The sequence below is a fragment of the Mustela putorius genome, unplaced genomic scaffold, assembly GCF_011764305.1.
Source record: "Mustela putorius furo isolate JIRA1106 unplaced genomic scaffold, ASM1176430v1.1 tig00003858_pilon_pilon_pilon, whole genome shotgun sequence".
NCBI lineage: Eukaryota > Metazoa > Chordata > Mammalia > Carnivora > Mustelidae > Mustela > Mustela putorius.
The window spans coordinates 42,828,397-42,846,308 of NW_025422010.1; the positions used below are offsets into that span (position 1 = coordinate 42,828,397).

At 48.8% G+C, this 17,912-nt stretch overlaps 1 protein-coding gene across 2 annotated transcripts in view; it reads right to left on the reverse strand.

Moving 5' to 3' along the window:
- MYO5B (myosin VB) overlaps positions 1 to 17,912 on the reverse strand; it is a 340,465-nt gene that overhangs the window by 221,991 nt on the left and 100,562 nt on the right. The window contains exon 1 of one of the 2 annotated variants that reach the window (XM_045065613.1): positions 7,422 to 7,487. The exons of the other annotated variant lie outside the window; for it this stretch is intronic. Within the exon in view, the coding sequence (XP_044921548.1) occupies positions 7,422 to 7,472 (51 nt within the window). The 5' untranslated portion in view covers positions 7,473 to 7,487. Of the gene's footprint in view, positions 1 to 7,421; positions 7,488 to 17,912 lie in introns of those variants that run through there. 2 annotated transcript variants of the gene reach the window in all.

Genomic DNA, 17,912 nt, shown 5'->3' on the forward strand with positions numbered 1-17,912 from the left:
ACGTCTTTAACATGGTCAAGCCAACCTCAAAAGTGATGAAGCTCTGGGCCTATGAAGGAACCAAGGGCCGGAGGAGGTTTGAAGAGAGGGCAAACGTAACAGGAAGCAGGCAAAATGCTAGATAGCACCATCCCCTCTAAACCACAAAACACACCCTATAGTCAGTCTCCAAGACCCAGGTGTCACTCAGCCTCACAGAGGAAAAGTATTATAGCTCAGGTGCACAACAGACCAAACAGGTTGACCAAGAAAGAACCCCCTAAAGATTTCTAGTAGATAATCCCAAATACATGGTTAAAATTTTTTGTGAACACTTATCAATATTATTAGAGGTCTCTTACACTTAAAATGCATTCTTAAAAACTCACACTAATTCAAGATCAAGAGCCTCGCTCTGGACTCGGCTTAACGCTAGAACTGTAAGCCAACAGATGAAATACACAACTTCTAGATCACCGATCCTTTCTACCTAAGAGACACTGTCTGGCCTTGTCACTGTAGGAGTGGAACCTAAATTTCACCCAGATCCCCTCCCCAACTGCTTTGCCTCCTACGAGCTCAGCCCTAACTCATGGATACGCATTTCAGTTTGGATATGGAACTCAAAGCTACACCCCACCAATATCATAAAGACTCAGATTGGAGGAAGAAGGTGGCAGCTTAGCAAGCAGGTTACTGAGGACACAGGAACACCAGAGAACCAAAGATATGAAGACAAAGTGGAGAATTCATTCTTTGTTTGGGGACATGAACTTCACTTTCAATCACACCCTGGAAGGCTTTCCTCCATCTGGCCAACCATTCTGAAAATGTATGACTCAATTACAAGGTTGCTCCCCAAGACCAGATATCCCTGATGGTGAGATGGGAGTACCCCTCTGTGCAAGCATCACCCCCCCTCGACCCACAGAGATCAGCAGCAGTCTCTAACTCTTCCATCCTCGGGCACCCCGCTCCAGTCCACTAAAAGGGTGATTTGCAATGTGAAGCGAATTACAGAATAGGACTCTGTCATTTCCCTGAACAACTGCCACAGAAGTGTCACAGCAAAATGACTTCAGAGCCAGACTGTCTGCCTCTTTGCTGTGTGGCTCAGGCTGGTTACATAACCTCCCTGGGCCTCTGTCTATCATCAGGTCCCTCCGGTGCTGTCGATGGGAGGAGACCAGGTCATAGAGTGCAGCGTCCTTAGAACAATGCTTGGCATCGCTTAGCTAACACCTAGTGGCGAATTTCATCCACTCGAGCCTCTGTTCCCTCCTTTGTAAAGGGAGAAGGCGGGGGGGGGGGGTGGCGCACAGAATGCCTCTGTCCCCTCTTAGTCCTTCATCCAGGATGAATTCTATGTCAGTTCCAACAGAGCAGAATAGTTGTCCTCTGTTAGCTTTTCCTTTCTGGGTTATACTCTTTTTTTTTTTTTTTAACCTCCACGTTAAGCATTTTTGTCGTCATCTCTGGACCATTCTGTTATCTGTCCCTCACAGTGGATTGGTTGATAGAAAAATGTGTTCACCGGAAATCTAAAACCCACCATTTGAGACGGGGACAGGACCCGGAGAAGGAACCGCCAACTCCATTTCCAAATCCATTTTTTTAAAAATCTCTGGCCGAAAGAGGATGATTGGTTTGGGCTTACATACCCTCAAGGCTGGGGAACTCATCACTCACAGCTGGTCTGGCTGGAGGCTTCCAGAGTTCTCTGCTCTACCTTCTGGGAACTTGTGGCCGGATCCATACTACCAGAGGACCTAGATGCTTGCTGCGATGGACTGACAACAGAACTAACTGGCTTACGGTTCAGAGGACCTTAAATCTTCCCCTGGCTTGAACAACCCCTCTAAGCAGTAAGTGGGGGTAAATATCATTCCATCTCCAGCAAAAGGAAGGGACCGAGGAAGCAGGACTCTGCAAGTTTAAGGGACAGGCTCACTTGTCCTGTGCAACTGCAGGATCAGGGCTAGAACCTGTATTTTCAAACTCACTCCAGGCAGGGACTGGAAACTCACTTTCCAGTCATTTCCACCGCCCCCACACCACCCAGTTCAGAGCCACGGCATGCCCACACAACCCCTGACATGATGAGAAACATCACGGTCCTCCCAGCCCCTCCTGCTTCTTCCATCTGCAGCATTCATCACGAGTGGTCAGCGGCTGCTTCCCAGCACATGAGCAATGCAACGTTAGTTAGTTTAATTAGAAAAACAAAAAGTGTGTCAGGAAAAGCATGCACACATATTTTTTAGAACTTCATAAAACCCCAGTCTGTAACACCTAGAGTCCTCACTAGCTAGTGACCAGCCCATGTCCACTCCCAGGCTGAACAAAGACCACTTTATCCACATCCTTTTCCAAAGTGGTACCAGCCACTCACCCATCACCGCCATCTTAAAATTACGCATCCTGTGACACTGAGATAACCAAACTGGTTGAAGCTTTAAGTTACAGGGCGATGTAATCACCCGCTAAAGTGCTAAGATCATTTAACACGCGCCGGCCGGCCGTGACATAGCCGTGGCCCCCGGGCAAGGACAACCCCTCACAAAACAGACCCCCGCCTCGCTGGAAGCTCCGGAGAAGCCGTATTTCCCATCTCAGCTTGGAGCCTCATAACAGTTAACACAGGCATGGCAAATGGTCAGAGGACACAACTATCGCCTCTCCTACCCCACAAATTGCCATGTCTCCGGAAATGTCTCCATCCCCCTTCTGTGCGCACAGAGTCCCCTTCACTTGCCCCAGGTTTTGGGACGCTGCCGTCTGAGCTGACCCTGAAGCACTTGCCATCACGGTGGAGCGGGTGAAGGCGGGGGGAGCCCAGGGTCAAGTGTTCCTAACGGTGCAAGGAGAGAGGTTGTGGCCACCTGCCCTGGAAAGATGAGGAAAGCAGCCACGCATTAGCACCAGCACACGGGGCTCTGATCAGAACTTCAAGGTCTCCCACCAAGGAACCTCCCCAGCTGCTCCCAGGAAAACTCCTTCCAGGTGGAAGGTTTCTTTCCAGGATCTTCGTTATTGCTTTTGAAAACTTAATAGATCCTTTTTAACTCTCAGCATACAGGGAGAAAGTCTCGTCCCCATCCTGATTAACAACGCCACATTAATAAAACATTCTTGGATCCATTAGCTGGAATAAATATTTAAGCACTCATGAGGCAGGTGCCAGGACAGCCGCGTGGACGATTAAGACAGTCCAGGCACCAGTCCAGTGGACCGGGCCTTCCCAGGGCTTGGCCAGGTCTTCTCAGCCCTCTGGGGTCACGCAGTAGTCTCTTTGGCGGGGATGCCTGTTCAACAACGTCGGGGCAAGTCCCCAGCCTTACAGCGAAGCCAACAGAGATTCTCCTTCCAGAAAGGTAAGGACACTGCACTAGGCCCCAAGCATCTTCTTGTTGTATGCCCCAAAGAGAGCCTAATGAACACATACCATAGGCAGCCACCCCCGATGTGACTGGAAAGTTGTCAATTGTACAAAACTTTCTAAGTTTGAGTATAACGTAATGACATGGGAAAGCGGAAAAACGAGTCAGGTGAGAGCCAGGTCATCGAGGGGAGGGGGCAGGGGGTTCTGATCTCTGGCACAGAAACGTGACCCATCAAATCCCGACTACTCATTGAGCCTCACTATGTTTACTGTTGTGAACCTCTAGCATATAATGGTTTTTAAAAAAAAATTTTTTTAATAGGGTGCCTGTGTGGTTCAGATGTTTAAGCCTTTGCCTTCGGCTCAGGTCATGATCCCAGAGTCCTGGGATCGAGTCCCACATCGGGCTCCCTGCTCCTTGGGGAGCCTGCTTCTCCCTATGCCTCTCTCTCTCTCTCTCTCATGAATAAATGAAATCTTTAAAAAAAAAATTTAGATGGGGTGCCTGGGTGGCTTAGTTGTTGGACATCTGCCTTCAGCTCAGATCGTGGTCTTGGGGTCCTGGGATTGGGCCCTGCATCGGGCCCCCTGCTCTGGGGGAAGCCTGCTTCTCTTCTCCCACTCCCTGTGCTTGTGTTCCCTCTCTCGCGGTCTATCAAAAAAAAAATTTGTTTTTTAATTTTAGATATAAAATATTGTAGATTTTTATTGTAGATATTTGTAGAGGAGTTAGAGAAGACATCCATATTCCCAACATACGGTTCTTACATTTTACAGCCTATGCCTACTCATTAGCCAACTGAGCCACCCAGGTGCCCCTAGTAGGGGTTGTTTTGTTTTGTTGTTATTTTTTTTGGTTTTTTGTTTGAGGGAGGGTGTGCACGCATGAGCGAGCAGGGAGTGGGGAGGAGGACAGAGAGAGAATCCCAAGCAGGTGCCCAATACGGGGCTCGATATCATGACCCTGAGATCATGACCTGAGCCAATATCAAGAGTCAGAGCCTTAACTGACTGAGCCACCCAGGTGTCCCCATTCGGTTTTTAAAAACAAACAGGAAGTTACGGTGTAGGGTTCTCTCCTCATCCCAGTGCCCTCCCTCTACCCAGAAGATCACCATGACCTTGACAGTGGACTGACTCCCTCACATCCGTGTCAGTGCACCATGACTGCACACATACCCATAAATGCACACTACAGGTTGGCTGTGTACTTGAGACAAATGGTAGCATAGAGGATACAGTCCGTATTCTGTCCACTCACCACCGAGATCGCCCTTGTTACACAGGAACCTGAGGCAGTCGTCTCAGTAGTCCACTGGATCTGTGCGCGCCACGAGTTATCCAGCTCTCCGACTGCTGAGCCTGGACGATATCCCAACATTACTCAGAACCTACCATGTATGCCACACACTGTGCAGGTATTGAAGACCTAAGAAAAGAAATTCTGTAACACTTGCCTGTGGACTAAAAAGAAAGAGGGCCCTTGTGGAAATGCCAGTGTTGGAGGAATCGTGCTGACCACGTCAGCAGCCGTGGGTCTTTATGTGTAGAGCTCAGGAAGGAACAAGGCTTAGGAAAGGAGCCTAGAGGTCTCATGTGGATAGGTGGAGGCCCAAGACACAAGCACAGAGAAGCAGGCCAACGTAGCGTGTGACGAGTCAGTCCACAGCAACACGAAACCTAAACATCGTTTTATGCCACTAAATGGAGCAGTTGGTATACAGCAACAGAGAACCAGAATAGAACTCTATAACATCCCCAGATCAGACCAGCCGGGAGTGATGGTCCTCTCCAGCAAGTCCTGCAAGAGATCCGCAACCGTGGCAGGTCTAGTGTGTCTGACAGCTGTGAACGTAAGCACAGTTCATTGCCAAACACCTTAACTGCATGTGGCCAGTGATGCAGCTGGGATTTCAGCCTTCTCCCAGCATCCTAAGGGCGCCTTTCTGAGGCTACAGCCGGGTAGGATTCTGAGGTTTGCCAGCAGCTGCCTGTTCATACCCGAGATGCTCTGGGAAAATGACCTTGCATCGAACAGGTGGTTGTAAAGCAGCCAAAGGATAATAGAATTCTGTCGTGCTCGTCTGCATGTGTCCTTCAGCTCTGCAGACCTCAGTGAAAACCATCACGTGAGCACGTGAGACCAGCCACAAAGAGGCGCAGGTGTGTCCCAGGGCAGGCGGAAGGGCCGGGGAATGACGCACAGAGTACCCAGCCCAGGTGGCTAGCTCAGCCCAAGGAGGTGCCTTTTGCAGCAAGGAAGGCCTTTTGTGAGGAAAACAGATGCGATGCTAGGTGCACGAAAACCAAGCACCCGCTTTATAGCAGGGAGGAGGGAGAACTTCCACGTAAACCCACCAAGGAGAAAGTACCGAGGGCCCCAGGAACATAGGTGACGGCGTCACCGACTCAGACAGCGATTCCACCAGCTGGAGAGGAAGAGCAGCTCTGATGAAAAAGTAACGCTGGAGGCAAGCTTGAAAGGGCCTGCCAGGACAGGAAACGGGCGTCCTGGGAGGGGAGGCTCACGCAGGACACACAGCAGCCAGGCTGCGGCGGATGGGCCCGCCTGAAGGCCACTGTTGGTTCCGTGTACAAAGGACAGTAGGCCTCAGTCCGAATCCTAGTGGACCGGGGAGGACGCTGAGTGCCACGCCGAGAACGAGGACTTCACACCCTACACAGCTCCTCGGCATCTGAGCCAGATAAAGGGGCAAGCAGAACGGAGCCTCCGGAAGCTTCACGTGGCAGGTGTCTGTGCGAAGAGCTACCAGACACACATGCGACGCACATTCCTTTTGTCACCACCCCAGGCAGCTTCAACAGAGGTGGCAACAGTAGGGAAACCAGAGGCAAAGGATGTCAGGCAGCTTGAACATCCGTCTAACAAAAAGCAATGGTGTTGTTCTCTGTTTAACTCCAGGTTAGTTCATGAGGAATAGAAGAGACAGCAACGAAATTCCTTTTAAAAAGCTACATTTTGACACATCCTCTTGCACAACCCCTCCTCCTGCCCTCTTTCAAGCTCAAGCCTGTACTTCAGAAATTGTTCAGTTTCCCTAATTACCTGGGTTACACGTTTGAGCACATGGTCATTTAAAATGTATGCATTCGTGGATGTATAATTTATACTCCCCAGCTTCCAAAAAGGACTTGTGGCAAAGCAATTCATTTCATACTGTCTTTGCCAGTCACTGTTCCGCATATGCACCTCATCTACCCATCTCCAGAATAAACTTCTTGGGAAGGGTAGTGTACTATACCTCTTTGGTTTCTCCCAAATGCTCACCAACAGACTCTGGTAGATTGATTTCTCTTGCCTCGGTAATCGCGACTGGGGAAAAAGTGTCTATTATGTCCATTATTCCTGGCCAGTCACCTGGCCTTCCAGAGGCAAGTCAGCTTTCTTTTTAAGTATCATTTCTTCAAATTCATCTGAAGCTCACATTGTAGGAACTCTTCTTTAGGGGTTCGAAATATGAAAAAACAACCAACACTTCCTCTGAGGAAAACTTATTTGTCCCACCCAATTATGTTGAAACTTAATCCCCAGTGGGATGGTGTTTGGAGGTGGGACCTTTGGAAGGGCATCAGGTCCCGAGTGAAGCCCTTACGCAGGTCTAAAAAGACCAGAATTATCCCCCTCCTGCTACATGAGAAAGCAGGGAGAAGACTGTCTGGTCTGGGCCTTAGCAGACTCTTGGACTCCCCCGCCTCCAGAATTTGGAGTTTACAAGCCAACTCAATTTGTGGGATTCTGTTACAGCAGCCTAAATGGACAGAAACAGAGGGATTCCAGGAAACACTATCTATAGGATGTTGACTAACATCCCTCATCCATCTAGAACTCAACAAGCAACTTCCATATGCTCTACAAGCTGCATTTACATTGAACTGGGCAATCACCATGACCCCATCATAGGGGGGTTTTCTGCTGTACTCCTGGCTCCCTTTTTAAAAATCTTTGTTGTTATTTTAAACCAAGATTTCAAAAAAATTTTTAAATGAAAGCAGAGAAGCCTCCTAGCATTTTATGTACCAAAGTCTTCCTACAACTGACCTGGCATGTGTTACAATGCAACACCAGGGAGTTACTACCTCTTGGATCCATTCAGAAAGAACCACATTGTCTCACCACTTCCCCTACAACACAGTCCCACATCCTTCTACAGCGTTAAGTGAGGTTTTCTTTATCAACATGCAAATAAGCTGGTTCTAAGTTCTAAATGTGGAACTCAGAATTCACTTTTGCCATAGAAACCATCCTAGAAGAAATAGGTTCCCAGGACAGCCCACACAACCTACACACCCCAAACAGAGTAAGCCTGCTTCTGCAAAGAAGGGGATGTCCAATCAGCCCACAGCAGATACGAGCCTGGGGACTCTTGTGCCACCTGCATAAGGAAATGGTCCTAAGAGAGGGCCCTGCCTGAAAACATGGAAGGGCGCCAGCCCCACATCTGCCGATGGAAGCACTGCAGCCACTCGTCCCTGGCCAAAGGCAACAGGCCTGAGTCCTCTAGTACCACTCAGAACTGGCGGTTTGAAGACGAGTTGCTAACTATCTGGCAGCGCCCCTCATGGCAGCTCTGATTCACCAGGGAGCATTTGGCGAATGTATGGTGCGTGTCCCCCCCCCCCCCCCGACCCTCCCGCTACACCAGGTCACGGTTCTGTAGCACTCCATCGGCTCAGTCCCCTAGGGCATTTACAAACATATGTGTTCAACTTATTCCCATACCTGCCCTTTTATTCTCAAGTTCAATTCCCACAAATATGAAAAGCTATCACTACCATTTACAGATGGCACTTTCATAGTACTCAACGTACACTCATCCCTTAATTCCCACGACCATCCCGCAAAGTAGGTATACTCAGATTAAGGGATGCCTCTGCAACAGAAGGCGACTGGTAGCCCCAAACTTCAGCCCAAATCTAGCTGCTATTCTGTCGTCTTTCTAGGGGTACAGGCTGTGGCTTTCCTGGTACAGGAGGCCCTCAGGGTCCACAGGCCACCATTTGTTTGTCAAATTAGCCACAGGCCCAGAGTCTCCTGGCTCACTGCCACACCCTGTGCTGCGGGGCTCAGGAGCCCCCAGACTGGTGTTCGGTGTCTGCTCGCAGCCTCTCCCCATTCAAACTCCATTTACATACAGGTTTGTACTAAAAAGCTCCCAAAACTTCAAACACACTAAAAGGGAAAAAGGGAGGAAATTAGACAAGGAAAAGCAAAGGTCTGGCTAAGGGGAGGATGCGCTTGAGCCATCCTCAAGCGCCTGAGAAACAAGAGACCCAGTCAGGGCCGCCCCCCACGGGTGCGGCACAGCGGAGCCTGCCACCAGGAGCCTGGGGCTATTTCGAGCCCGTGACTTCATGAGGCTCCAGCATCTGTGATGCTTCTGCAGGTTTCTAATTTCAGCTGCAGAGACAGAGTCCAGGAAATGAGGCAGACATATCTTAGGGCCTGCAGAAACAGAAGAATCCGAATGAATAACCAACGGCCTGCCCTGAAGGGGTTTCAAATAAGAGGCTCGAAAGATGGGAAGAAAAGATGCGCAGAGGAAGTGGTAGGCAAGGAGCCCGGAGGGGCGGACACAGCCCGGAGCCGAGACCCTGAAGAAGCATGAAGCCAAAGTCACAGTGACGGGCGAGGCAGGAGAAGGCATCACTGGGCCTTCCGTCTGAGAAATGAGAGAAAAGACACAAAGAGCTTCAGTGACACGCCGGGGATTCACACAGTGTAATGGAGAAGGGAGAGTAGAGAGCAGAGCTCCTGCTTCTGGTCATTGTTCAAGCCTACCTGAGTAGAGCAGGTGCGTTTGAAGCCCATGGTTTGGGCCCAGAGTTAACAAAAAAGCACCCAGTCTGCTCAAAGAGCTCTAGAAAGGTTATAAGGTGCCATAGAAACTGTGGAGTTCCTGGAAGGAGTTGGTAAAATGCTTAGCTAGACCCTAACTTTGAGCTTTCCAACAGGGCAATATTCAATTTTGTAAAAAGCCACCACTGTGAATGAATGCCAGTGACATGCTGGAGCTCAAACTGAAATTAAGGGGGTAGGAAAGGATACTGGAGTCAGTAGGAACAGAACACATTAAGCAGACACTCTAATATTAGTTGACTTACTGAATCACTGAATAAATGTCAGGACTGTTAGGCTCCAAAAATACTTTACTTTCAAGAATTTGAAAGCCTAAGCATGACATAAAATTCAGAATCCATTAAGGAAAAAGACTGACATATTTGACAGCATTCATTATTTTTTAAAGATTTCTTTTAGATAGTGCATGTGAGCAGGGTGGCAGGGGAGGGGGAGAGAAGAGAGACAATCACAGGCAGACTCCCCAGTGAGTGCACAGCCTGGCACGGGGCTCCATCTCATGCCCCTGAGATCAGTACCTGACCCAAAACCAACATTCAACCCACTGAGCCACCCAGGCACCCCGACAACATATTTTTTTTAAAGACTCTCCACAAACAGTTTTAAGATCAAATGGCAGAAGAAACATTCACCAACTGACAAAGGTTTACTATCCATTATTTTTTAAAAGATCCTTCAAATCAGGTACAAATTATGAGCAACCTAGAAAGAGATGACACCAGGAACTACAAAGAGCCAGTCAACGTACTAAAAGATACCCCACCTCCACCATGATTCAAGAAATGACCATCAAAGTGGTGCCTGGGTGGCTCAGTGGGTTAAGCGGCTGCCTTCGGCTCAGGTCATGATCCGAGGGTCCTGAGATTGAGCCCCTCATCCAGCTCCCTGCTCAGCAGGGAGCCTGCTTCTCCCTCTCTTACTCCCCCTGCCCATGTTCTTCTCTCTTGCTGTGTCTCTACCAAATAAATAAATAAAATCTTTAAAAAAAAAAAAAAGAAATGATCATTAAAGATGCTGTTTTTTAACCTATGCATTTGGCCAAAAAAATTTAAAAGCTGATGATACCAAGAGGTGAGGAAATAGGAACACGCCCCCAGCTGACAGAACCGTAAGAGGACACCGGGACAGCCGGCAGCACCTGTACAGGATGGAGTCCGCGGGGGTGTGGCCCGCAGCATGGTCTGTTGTTGTAAAACTGGAGAACTGACCTAAGTCTCTATCAACAGTGAGGCAGGGGCTTGGGGTTTAAGAGCATTCATGCAGTCATCCCTGTGAGTCTCATAGTCCTGAATAGTAGAGAAGTACATGTGATTTGAAAAGATAATAGAAGTATATTAAATGGAAGATGTAAGTTAAAAACATATGGAGTATGATCCTTGTTTTAAAAAAAGACACCTATGGAGACATGGTCTGTGTATGCAAAGGGCTGGTCTGGGAAGTGTATCCCAAAACTTGAATTTCTCTCTGAGCAGGTGGGGTTAGAGGGGAAAAGTGCTGAAAAGGAGGGGAAGGTTAATGAGGACACTCATTTGGTTTTCTGCATCTTTCCCGTTGTCTATCATACTCCTGAACTCTCTTGGAAGGAATTCAATCAAAATATTAAAGATTCCATAATGAAACATCCAGAAAATGGTGGTTCACCGTGAAGGGAAGGAATAAGCCATCCAGGGGAGACTTGCAGAGATGACCCCCCCACCACCACCATATACTCTTTCCTCATGACAACACTTTGTGCAAAAAAGGAAAAAACTACCAACAGATCATTGTTGATTTTATCAAATATTTAACACAGACCAAATACTCCGGTGTCCTTAGACTTCTTCACCCATGCACCTGTACGGAACACATGATGCCGCTTGATGCAGTACTAACTGTTAGTATTGACAGTTAACTATTAGACCAACAAAAACTGAAGCCAGGGCTCGCTTCCTATGAACCTGCCCAGCAACAGACTGACCTACAGGTTTTAAACATTTCCTGCACAGCCTCTCCCACAGCGGGTCCCTCTTCAGCACACCCATTTCAAGAATAAAAATTAAAATGTACTCTCACTAAACTAACTTCTGCTGTCATAGTCTGCCTGTCAAAGCCATTTATCCTCTGAGGACTGATGCCTTGGCACAGCCAACAATTCGGCCCATGAAACAGAAGTGAGAGGAATTACTTGCATATTTCCCTCTTCAGCACACCGTGGCCTACATTTAACCCATGAAGTCAGGGGACTGAAGTAAGACCTTTTTAGTATCATGACTAAAAACAGCTTGGGGTGCCTGGGTGGCTCAGTCATTGGGTTTCTGCCTTCAGCTCAGGTCGTGATCCCAGGGTCCTGCAATGGAGCCCTGTGTCGGGCTCTCTGCTCAGTGGTGGGCCTGTTTCTCCCTCTCCCACTACCCCCTGCTTCTGCTCTTTCTCACTGTCTCTGTCAAATAAATAAATAAAATCTTTATAAAAAAAAAAAAGACTAAAAACAGCTTTATTCCAGTGGCATTTCTGCTTCTCCACTGGATACAGAATGAATCAGGCAGGCATACACACAGGGCTCCATGAGTGAGGACAGGTGTCCTCACTGAGCCACAGACACGCCCATGTCTAGCCTCCTTTGCTATTAAGGCAACCATCTGTGAGGCTGGCTGACTTCTTCCGAAAGGATCTACGATCATCTAAGAGACAAAGTTAAAAGAATGAACCCCGTGGCCTTGGCTGACAAGCTACTTGCTCTAACCACCTCCGAGGAATGTTCCTCGGTACAGAGGGCCTTACATCAACAGAGCCACCCGAACTCACACGCCCCGAAGTGAGTCGTGCCATTCAAAGCAGTTTTCCAAAAGCCCAAATGATGGCTGCTACAGCTCCTAAAAAAACCTTCAGAGGCATTATTCTTGAGTATATCCCTCAGGGGTAAAAATGTTGTCTCTTTAGTGACAGTGGAGTCATGTGGAGGTGTGAGTAAGTCCCAAGGTAGGTCCCACCCACCTCTGAATCCTCAATACTCCTAATACCATCCATTCTCCTGGTCACCAAGCTCAGAACCTTGGAAAGGACTTTCCTATGCCTCCATACTCAACAACTAGATGATCAAGTCATGTTCTGTCCGAACATCTGAGAATGAAGGGAAGCATTAGGTTGAACCATAAGAAATAGCCCCCACTTGGCCATTTCTGACCTACAGAAAGGCAGCTTTCCAGGACTCACCTACACCAGGTCAATATGCATACAGTAGGCATTTCTGGGACCAAAAAGGACCTGCGGTCACCCAGCATCAAAGCCATCACCAAATCCTTTCCCACTTGCCTCCCCCACCACCTCTCCCCTGTCCCATGGGAATCTTCTTGGTCCAAACATTTGCTCTGTTCCTTTCAATATAGATTAGTGGACTGGCCCAGTCTCTCTCTAACCAGTCCTACCGGCAGCTAGTAGATCTACCTTCTTCAAACACCCACCTGGTGTTGCCAAGGTTCAGGAAGGATCAGTGCTCCCAGAGTCCCTTTGAGACCAAACATCCTAGGCTGCTGTTCAAGGCCTTCTGGACTCAGACTCTCCACTGGCCATGGTTTCTTTTCTCTCAGCCTGACCTTTAAGCCCTCGGTCACTGGCCTGGGCACACTGAATAGCCTTCAGGAAAAAAAAACGGAAACGAAGAAAAAATTCCAATCCCCTCCCCACGCTGCCTTGCCTTCCTGCTCCTGCCGGGGCCCAGCACTGCACTCTATCCTAGTTCCTCGGCATGCCGCAATATACCGACAGTCAGACACCGTCGGCTCTCTGCTCCTCTGGGAAGCCCCACGGAGCCAGCAGACCCTGTGGCCTCACCTGGCACCCACCCACAGGGCCAGTGTGACCAGGCACTGTCATTGCCCGATGTAGTTAAGAGAATCAAATCAAATTACTCAATTTCCTGGACAAGCCAAGTAAATTTCAAAATCCTGCTGCTGATATGGTTCCCTCTTCCTGGAATGTTCCTATCCCTCCCCCATCTCATCCTCTTGAAATCCTCCCCATCTTTCTTAAGCCTTCTGACTTTCCTCCCACACCCATTCCCCACAGATGAACCTTGCAAACCCATCCTGCCTATCTTGGGGCATGCCAACGCATCTGGCTGGACCCAGAGCTATTAATACTCTTGTCTCAACCCAACTGAAGGCCCCAGGAAAGTAACCCTAACCACTCTTTTGATTTCCAAGCTAGGACACTACCTAGCCCAACCAAAACATTCAATAAAGACTGAGTGATACAGCTGAAACATGTCCGGTCCATGTGCAGCTTGTAAAATGTTTGGAACACAATCCAAAGAGAATTTCCAAAACTTAAGCAATAGCAGTGTGGTGAGAATATTCCTAAAGTTACTTAATGCAACAATAAAACGTATCTAGACATGCAAGTTCTGATCTGTTAACAATTCCATCGCTGTACAGTAACAGAACGTGGGGCTTATTTCTCAGGCAATGAGCACAATGGCTATGTAGACAGAATAGGCAAAAATTCTTGGTTCCCCATAATGTATCATCAAATGACACAAGCCAGGTATCAGAGGAGAATCAACATCTAACACAGGTCCCAAGACTTCACAAGGCCTAGAGGCAAACCCATGACAGCTCATGAAGCAGGTACAACTGTCAGAGGACCAGGTGCCAACAAAGAAGCCAGGGCAACAGACCACAAACCCTGGGGAAACTAACATTCAAGAGGCACAGAGAGGGCACAGTGACAGCAACAGGAAAGGAGACAGTAGGACTTGGGATGGCAAAGGGACATCATGAGCCAAGAAATAGATATGCAACCTTAAACAAAGGGGAAACTCCATACTGTTTGTGCCAAAGAGGTTAGTAGTGTGAGCCAAGAAAGGCAAAACTGACCAGCTTCCAACAAGTCCAAGGAAGAGACCACCTCTCAAGATCAGAGTCAATGACTCGCTGCAGTGAAGATATTTCACACTCCCCCACAGTGTAATTTGCTTGTATCTAACGTTCTCCATCAAGCAAGACAATTTGTTTGTTTACTAAGGACTATCCTTTGAGTTAATACTCAGATTCATGGAGAGAAATGGACTTCAAGCAGTGTACTAGCTCATAGGTGCTCTGCTCGAACGGTTTCAGGACCAAGGTGGCCACTGGGAATTACTGCTTCAGAGCTACAGGCTGCAAACCCAGGCGCCATGTTCTCTGGATTCCAATCAAAGCCGAACATTGATGTTAGATGTCCCAGTCAAAATCAATGGTGATACAACCACCAAGTACCAAACTAGTCGTCATGAACCCAGAGACGAGAGACACACGAGCCTCACTCCAAGTAGCCTGTAAACCACAACTTAGCTTCAGAAACACGGGACTATTCAACTGCGTGGCAAAGACTGGAAGTGTGATAGCACAGGTGTGTGGCACAGGCTGCCACAGGTGGCAGGACTTGAACTGAAGGAACAGGCAACAAAAGGCTTAGAAACAGGAAGGAACTAATGTCGATGACTACACAGTAAGTGCTCCCGGAGGATCCAAGCAGGGAGTGACAACCGCCTGCTCTTGGGCCACAGGTAACTGAGGTACGAACAGAAGACCATGGAGGGGTGGCTCGTGGAGGAGGGCAGGTCAGGCCCTGCACCTTGGACTCCCAGACCAACTCCTGCCATTCAAGCAAGCCCCGAAAGTGCCAAGGCCATCTGCTCCCTCTCCCAGCACCCAGCTCTTCGTCCATATTGCCCGTCTTCACCCTCCCCGGAAGGAGAGAGAGCAGCGGCCTCTGTAGGAGCAACCCCAGCGTGGCGCGAAGAGCAGACTGCTCTCTGGCTTCAGTACAAGGTCCCCGTTTCATGTCCATGTAACCCATCTTCTCTGACAATCCACAATCCCAGCACGTCTCAGTCCGGAGTTCCTTAATGAGGTGTGAAGCCACGCATTTCCAACTTAAGACCCACTTTTGTCCATCTTTGTACCTGCTGCTCTGAATAAAAACTCAAAAGGTGCGGGGTGGTGGTGGGGGGGACCCTACCTCAAGCCAAAAATGCATGTCAAGCAATCGTGGGAAATGGGTTTGGACAGAAAATATGGAGGCTTCTCAACACAGGACAGCGTTAGTGGTTCCAGAGCAGGTCAGGGACACGTGAAGACTCTGTTTCAAGACACTTTGTCCAGCAACAGTGGCACACACAGGAGAGCCCTGAGAGAACACAAGTCAAACACGGTGCCCCACTTCCTTCCACTCCCCAAGGTCTGGTCTGGCTGCAGAGCTTCCTGCCATGCCTCTTAGCAAAATGAAACGAAGCCAGCTCTTGGGACGCTCGCCGCCAAGTGCTCACACCTGGAACACAGCAACCGCGCTAGAAGTGAGAGGTTCTCAGCCAGAGATGATCTTGACCAGGAGACGGTGAGCAAGGTCAAGACATTTTTGGCTGAGCTGTGAGCGGCTGTTAAGCAGAAGGGATGGAGCTGTACATCCTTTCAGTAACTGTCCCCAAGAGCCTTCACAGAAGGGGCAGCTGAGGAACACGAGGTATCTCCAGTTACTTCTCCCTGCAAATCCAGTTGGCTTCATGGATACTAAGAGACATCAACTTTAGACAGGGTATCCTACCCTCTACTGAAAGGACTAACGAGGAACGGTACTCAATAGCCATATGTGCCTGCCATGAGCTTATATGCTCGCTGAAAACACTGGACACAGAGGCAAGCCTCCCTAGTCCACACGAGCATCCTAAAACCACCTTCAGAAATTTACCTCCCACAACCCGTTTGTCATCTTCCAAGCTCAGAGCCACGATTCACAGCCCAGGTGTTTCCTCATAGCCGCCTTCGAGCTGCTAGAAGAGTAAAAACACCACATGCAGGGGTGGTCCAATGACAGCAGAGAGCTGATTTTCTATCTCGCACATCTGTTTGGATGTTCACTAGAGTAAATTCTTAAATGACTAATTCACAGTTTCACTTTGTCATGGTTAAAGCGAAGTATTTTCCGTGACATCTGCTTCTGCTAAATCAGGATCTTTTTTTCCTCCTGAGTTGTCACACTAAAGACGCTCAGTGTGATGCCTCACCCTGGCTCTGTTGCTCGAGCGAGGTGGGGAGAGTGCACCCTTTCAGGCCTGGGAATCCCAGCTTCGCTGAGCATCTAGGAAGTATCTACTCCTATAGCAATAGGCCCACTACTACCAACAAAACCCCAGATCCCCGAGCAACAGAGCTATCCTAGTCAAAAATGGCCGGCATGCTCTGAAGGGTACCAATCACCCTCCAGTTCATGCCTTATTCTTCCCCCAAAGCATGGGACACTGACTGGTTAGACTCCAGGATACAGACTACGACCAGGGAGGGCATGGCCACTGGAGTCCACAGCTCACACACAGTGCTCTTCCCTGCTCTCCGCCTTGTCTTCCAGGTCTAGAAATCCTAAACTCAACCCGAGCTAGAGGCTTCTCAGTGCCGGGCCCTTCCTGCTCTCCTGTCTATGGACAAGCCAGAGTGCGGGAAGAAACCTCAATAAGGATGTGGCCTGGGGGAAGCTGGGGCCAATTGAGGCCCCATCAAATGATTGCTCCAAACCCAGAACTCCGCTTTGGAAGCCAAGGCCCTCAGGCTCATAGATGTAATGGAACTTTGTTCACTGTGTGGCAACTGTTCTTTGGGAAGACAGGTACTTAGTGAGCAGTACTCAGGTACCCTTAGGTCCTTATCTATCATCTCTGTACCGTGTAATCTTCACCTGAAGTCCTAAGGCAATCTTCATTGCCATATAATAAGGTTTAAAAAAAAAAAACAAAACAAAAAACAAAAAAAAAAAAACCCTGAGTATTAACCCCGGGGAAAGGAGATAACTCAGAGCAGGACTGCAGCCCAGCTAGAGAAAAGCCAGGTAACAACCTTCCCCAATAACCCAGCATTACACAGACCCACCAAGAAGCTGGAGGAGAAGGGTGGCAGCAAATCAGGAACAGTAAGGCAGAGGAAGAGTCTGCAATTAGCAAACACCCCTGATCCAGGGAAGAAGCTGCTCCAGCCCAGTCCAGCATGGCCAGCAGGAAGGATCTGAACCCAACTCTTCCAAGTAGAGTCCAAAGACTAGGAACAGCACTGGCCCCTAGGAGCTGGTCTGAAATGCAGAATCTCCCATCCCAATGTAGGAGGATCTCCAAATAAAAATGTCCCCAGATGTTCTGCATGTGTATTAATATCTACTCAGCTCCCCAAACCACCAGGGCAAAAGGATTACATGAACCTATGACAGCCAGAGTTTCTCAAATTCCTTTCTTCCCCCTCCCCATTTTCTGTTTCAGCTCCTAAGAGACTCTTCTGCCCTCTCCAGAGAGTAAGGAAGTAGTTTTTGGCATATGCCCAGAAACTCATTTCCCCCCACCAGAACAGCAGCATCCAATCCAGTGCCCTGGAGGTTATCAGCAGGTGTAGTGATCATGCACTCAAAACAGGCTCTGTCTTGTCCTTTCCTTCCTCTCCCAGCCCACCCCTTCCTCCTTGCTCTGCCTGGGCTCAGGGTTGCAGGCTTACCCTGGGCTTCCAGCCTCTTCCAGTTCCCAGACTTGCCAGCCCGCTTTTTGGCATAGAGCCAACTTGGCATTTCAACAAAGCCATGACCTCAATTGACCCAAAGGGCCTGAGTTTCACAGAGAAAGGGTGCCGTCTAGCCATTCCCTAAGCCACTAACACCTTGGTCCCCCACCCCCATTTCTAACTC